The following is a 6,000-nucleotide window of genomic DNA, read 5'->3' on the forward strand; positions in this document are numbered from 1 at the left end:
TGGACTGAGTCCAGAGAAGAGACACAGAAATGGTCAGAGCTGGAGCACCTCTCCTGTGGGGCAAGACAGAGCTTGGGGTTCTTCAGCCTGGAGAGGAGAAGGCTCCAAGGAAACTTTATTGCAGCCTTTTACTACTGAAAGGGGGCTTATGAGAAAGGTGGGGACAGACTTTTTAATAGGAGCTGTAGGGACAGGACAAGAGGCAGTGGTTCTAAACTTGAAGAGGGTATATTTAGACTAGAGCTAAGGAAGAAATTCTTTACTGTGAGGGTAGTGAAACATTGGCACGGGTTGCCCCGAGAGATGGTAGATAGCCCATCCCTAGGAACATTCAGGGTCAGGTTGGATGGGGCTCTGAGCAACCTTCTACTAGTGGAAGATGTCCCTGCCCACTCTACAGGAATTGACCTAGATGACCTTTGAAGATCCCTTCCAACCAAGAAAGAAAAATAGTTGTCAGTAATATTTTATAAATAAATAAACTTGATAGCCTTTAAATTTCTAGTCTGTTCTAATCAAACTACTTGATTGACAGTAAACTATTTGAAAGCTCAGAACTAAGAGATTTTGCTTTTGTGTAACTCACTACAGTTGGGATTCAATTTCTCCAGAGAAGTAGCTAAGCAATACCATCTGCCCAAGTTACTCGAATCACTTTAAATGTGTCTACCTTTGTACTGTATTGCATTTTTCTTTTTTTAGTCCTTAACCTTGTTTGACAGTAATGCTGTCATTCTAATATAAGTGTAGTCTTTGAAGATTTTGTGCAAGCAGTTTCAAATCTTCACTAAATTTTTTTTGTGTCCGTGGGTGATGTTGCCCATCATATCTGAAAAGCACAGATTTGAAGACTTGCTTCTATAACACATAGTGATTTCTAGCTTAGTCCATGAAACATACTGAGCATCCAGTTAATGTGGTCAGAATGAAACTAAGCAGCAAAGAGAAATTTTAGAAGCTTTTCACTTCAGTTAAATATTAAACACTGAAGGACTTCACCTAGTGAATATAGAAATAAATTTGTGCATGCGTAGGGGTCTGAAAAGGCAGAATATCTCCAATATGGACCCAGATGGCCAAGCCAATGGATGTAATAAAAAGAGAAGAGCTGAAATAGTAGAAGTAAGAGAGGCTGAGTTTTTAAGACATGATGGTGCTTCATGAAGTATCCAATCTCAGTAAAGGAGGCAGAAAGTTTTGTTCATTAAAATAGCTCGGTGAGAAAGCATCTATTGTAGATTAAGTTTGTCTTTTCCCCCAGAAACTAATGAATCTTTTCTTCTGTGTTTTTCCATTATTTCATAGGGATTGGACAAAGGTTACTTTCATGTAGGAAGGGAAAAGCTTCCAGAAAGGAAGGATTCAGCAACATATTTTCCTGTACCTTATGACCTCCCACCAGAACAGTATGGAAGCAAAGGTAAGGTGTGACTTCAAAGGAAAAGTAGGCTTGTATTCTGCATGACCTCATTAATTTTTAGCAGATAACATTTGTTGTGTGCAACATGTACATTATTAACTCTTTTCATATTGGTGCTTTGAGCAATTGCAGTTGATTACCTCCAATAGTCAGCTGAACAGCAGAAGGCCATTTGTGGTCAGCAGATGTGTCTTTAGGGCAAAACATTTAAAGAATTTTAAAAAAATCTGGTAGGTGACAGTACTACTCAATATCTAGATAAATAAAACATACAGATACATCAATCTCCTGAAGGCCTCTGTAGTTAACCAACAGATTCAGACTGTCATAATAAAAAAGACTATTGCAAAGCTCAATGTATCAATGATACTAAGATAAATGAAACCAGCAGTATGATTTGAGAGTTCCTTGGAAGGGAAGCTGAAAAGTATCCAATCTGGTATTTGGGAATCATGCACACAATAGCCTATCTTACTTAGCAAGATAGCGTTATAAGTAAAATTTCTTTGTGTCTTTAATAGTACTCAGATTTTTGTTTTCTTGTAGAATCTTTTAAATGAGTACTGAGATTTTGTTGTATAACATTTTTGTTGTATAACATTTTCTGATTGAGCTCTCATCATCACATCTCAGTTGCAGTATAGCTATTATCTCTCTTGCCAATACAAGTTGCTCACTGTAGTCAAGGAGTTTCACTTTGTTTGTGATTTAGATATTACATGGTTTACTGACTGAGGAAATCATCTGTTGTGTGGAGGGAACTTGAAACTTCTAATCCATAACTATATCAAGGTTTTTTAACAACAATTTGGGGGAGGTCTCAGAAAAGTGCAAAATACTTTTTTTTTCATCATCACATCAGCACTTTGTTGAGAAACAAAGCAAATCCTGTGTTTAAAGCTGCAGTACTGCGTGGTGCTTTTTTCTCTTTTTTTTTTTTTTCCCAAACAAGTGGTCATTGTCCTGGCATTCAGAAATCATCACTTTGTTTGTGAATATTCATATAGATTCCACATTTGTTCCCCATCTGCCTTTCCTCCTTCTTGAGATCTTTAAGTATGATTTTTGCATTGAGAGGAGCAAGATTAGTTCTTTTTCAAATGCCATGCTCATCCAGAGGGAGGGGGCAAGAGAGACCGAAGTGCAGTGTGCACCCTTTGCAAATGCTTAAGGAAGAACTTTCCAGATTCATGCAGCAGGGAGTGAGTTTGCCATGTAGAATGACTTGAAGTGTGGTTATTCGCAACCTTTCTATATATGTGAATACTTGTTACTTTGAAGCTATCATTTTAAATTAAGTGGAGGTAAGAATCCAGTCTCTGGGTTTAGAAATCAACTAGGAATTCTCTCATCCAGATCTCCACTCACAGTGCAAAAGACGCCCATAGGAAGAGGATCACAACGGTGCTTTCTTTGTGTTTTATCCTTTGCTATTCAACTGTGTATGCCTAGTTTTGTCTCTACTGCCATCTGTCATCTTTTTGAGAACATGAAGGCTTGACGTGGCCTGCCAGCATGGATTCTTTGAGTGATACTCAGGTGTTACTCAAAAAGAACTTGTCTTGTTCTCCAGCACCTCTCTACATTTAAGTAAAATGTGGTAGTCTATTCAGTTATGAGGGAATGTTCAAAAATGTGAGTATAACTGAAACAGTGCTCCACCTGAGCGTTCAGACAATGTTTAAGTAGCAGTGGGACAGGAATGGCCCCATTTATTTTACTGAGTGCTGACTCCACTGCTGCTGTTCTGCTGCTTGTAAATGAGGCAAGAGTGAAGCTGTGGTACCAGCTTAGTAGATAACACTAACTCCAGTGAGGTGCAGTTGGGGTATAAGAAATGAAGCACTGATCTTGAAATGTGTGAAAGGTATGTTAAGGACACTTAAAAAATTTTTTGGGCTTTTGTTTCCACTCCCCCCCACCCCCTTCCCCAAGATCAAAAGAATTAACTTTGAGAAGCTTAGCAGCGATTTTCATGTGCAACAGTAAACAGCTACCATCATACAGTATTTGTGCACAGTCATTGCCTTTCTCTTGCTGTTATAGATCCTTTTAAAAGTGATGAATAGTTTTAAATTGAACCTGCCATTTTATAAATAACTGAATTATAATCTCTATCAGCCATAGTTCTGCACATGACTTATTAAAATACTGTCAGCTGTTTCATAAAATCAACAGCATCCCATTAACAGAACAAAGTTCCAAGTACAATAATAGCTACCTTGAGCAAATATTATTTAGATCGCTTCAATTGGAAAGAGCTAAATTAGGGATTGAGACCTCTCAGCATGCTTTAAGGAGGTGACTGGAGTTATTTCTGTACATCTGAAGTTTTTCTCTGCCTGCATGTTTTGCTGAATTAAGCAGAGTCACTGCCAGATGGTAGGAAAGTAGGGAAGATGGATAGGTCTAAGCTGCATAATGTACTCTTGAGTGACAGATTCCAGTGCTTGAGTAGGACTGGATTTATTCTGATGTCATATATAGAGGTCAGTGTTCAAATCTGAATGTATGTTTGAAATCCTCAATGCTTTTCCCAACCTTTGCTTTATTCTGTACCCATTTTTTTAACTGTTAATGTTTACTATCTGGTAAGGTATTCATCTAAAATACAAAAGGTATACATGGCTCTCCAACAGGAGACTGATAAAACATGCTTAGGGAAATAATGGTGCTACTTTTTTTTCTTTTTAAGAGATGACTCAAAGTCTAGGTATCCTGCAGTTGAGCCAGAAACCTAGAGAGCTTTCTTGGCAGTGCACTGTGACTTAAGTGCTATAGTTTCTTCTGGTTTCTGATGCCTTTGATTTTTATATGCTTTGAAATCACCTGTCCACTGTAACAAAAAACCACCCAACTACCCTACTGCTCTCTTCCTGCGGTAAATAGACATGTATGAAAACATTTGCATACCTGGGATATGTTTTACTGCAACATACAGAACTACAGTATGAGAATTAAGGACACTCCTGTGGCAAGTAATAATGAGTACTTAGTAGCAGTGGTCCCTCTGCCCCATGTTTAATTGCCATGGTACTTGTCACAATGTGCCCTTGTGTACTTTATATAACCCTTCATTACTGGTTTTGTCACTTTCTTACTCTCCTTTCCTTGCTACAGTAATTCTCACTTCCTATATTGTCAGAGTTGTCATTGGATCCTGTAAATTTAAAATTGGATAAAAGTAATCTCAATCAGGAGCTATTCCTGACATCCTTGGTACAATCTATGCATATTACAGATTAATATTGTCACTGTATTCCTTCAGGGCTCATTTTGTACACGGAGAAGAAGCAGCAGGCTAGATTTACATAAATTTCTTAATTGACAAAACTCACTGAAAAAAGGGTTAAAGGATTTTTCTCTATTTCAGTAGGAGTAGCCTGCAAGGAGTAGAATAATACCTTGGATTCATAGAACAGCTGCATTTCTGCCACATGTATGGTAGGAGGAAGAGCACAGAGCAGGTTGCAGAGCTAGCAGTTAACTTCTGGTGTGTTGCCTTTTCTCTTTCCCAAGAATGGAAAGAGCTCTTCTGTATTCTGAGAAGTGGGAGGGAACTGTGTGGTGCAAACCAATAATAGCTACCTTGAGCAAATTTTATGTTGCTCATCTGAAAGTGTAATGTTTGAAGAAGTGAGGGATAAGTGTTAACTTTTCAGAGGTCAGGCAGTGTCATTCTTAGGTACTGAATGCCTGCTGTCCCTGTGAAAAATATTAATATATGTTACAGTGCTTATTTATAATTACATTTGGTTCAGAGAGATGCAGGAAAAAACTTGCTGGCACTAGGCCATACCAAATTTGGCTGCATTACTGTACTTGTATATTATCTGAAATATAATTCTTATACAGCTGGTGAGCATGTTGGGCTATAACTATATTTAAAATAATATCTGGGGGGAAAGCAAAGCCTTTTGAAAACTATCTTACAGTTTAAAAAAAGAAAAAAATGTCCACTAAACTGAAATTGCACATGATGTTAATTGAAAATCAGTGAGAATTTGGACCTTCCTCTTCCCTCCAAAGGGAAAAGAGGAAGAGAACCAAATTTTACATTTGATAAATCAATTTGTCATGAGTATGTTTCTGTTTTGGTTTACAGATCAACCGTGGATTTGGAATATTCCTTACACTGATGCCCCTGATACACATGGAAATATGTGGGTTCCATCATAAGTGTTTCCAGTACTCTGATGTTCCACTTGCTGACACTGAGCCTGCCATGCCACTTGCAAAAACTGCTTGTTTCTGTTCTGTAAGCTATAATGTCTGCTATAATGGCTAATTTGTAGTTGAAACATTAAAATGTTAATAAGGGAGAGGTTCTTGGAGAATCTGTAACCATATTGTTAGAAGTGAACCTGCTTTTTTGAATACCTTTTTATATGCTTTTTCTTTACTGTGGTTCCTAATATGGTTTTTAAGATAAAAACTGTTCTCAGAGAGTTTCTCTGCATTTATAGCTGTAATTAATTTAAAAATTACATTCTGTGAGACTGTCAGTTGACCCCAGTAGCTGGAATAAAAGTTATTATATGTAAAATTCAAATTAAAATAAAAGCTATCTTGTTCATATA

At 37.5% G+C, this 6,000-nt stretch overlaps 1 protein-coding gene across 2 annotated transcripts in view; it reads left to right on the top strand.

Moving 5' to 3' along the window:
- The window catches only part of TDP1 (tyrosyl-DNA phosphodiesterase 1), a 38,605-nt gene extending 32,605 nt beyond the window's left edge, over window positions 1-6,000 (top strand). For both annotated transcript variants that reach the window (XM_030949299.1, XM_030949301.1), the window contains exons 15-16: window positions 1,306-1,420; window positions 5,526-6,000. In XM_030949299.1, the coding sequence (XP_030805159.1) occupies window positions 1,306-1,420; window positions 5,526-5,599 (189 nt within the window). In that variant the 3' untranslated portion in view covers window positions 5,600-6,000. The remainder of the gene's footprint in view (window positions 1-1,305; window positions 1,421-5,525) is intronic.

This window comes from Camarhynchus parvulus, chromosome 5, assembly GCF_901933205.1.
Source record: "Camarhynchus parvulus chromosome 5, STF_HiC, whole genome shotgun sequence".
Classification (NCBI taxonomy): domain Eukaryota; kingdom Metazoa; phylum Chordata; class Aves; order Passeriformes; family Thraupidae; genus Camarhynchus; species Camarhynchus parvulus.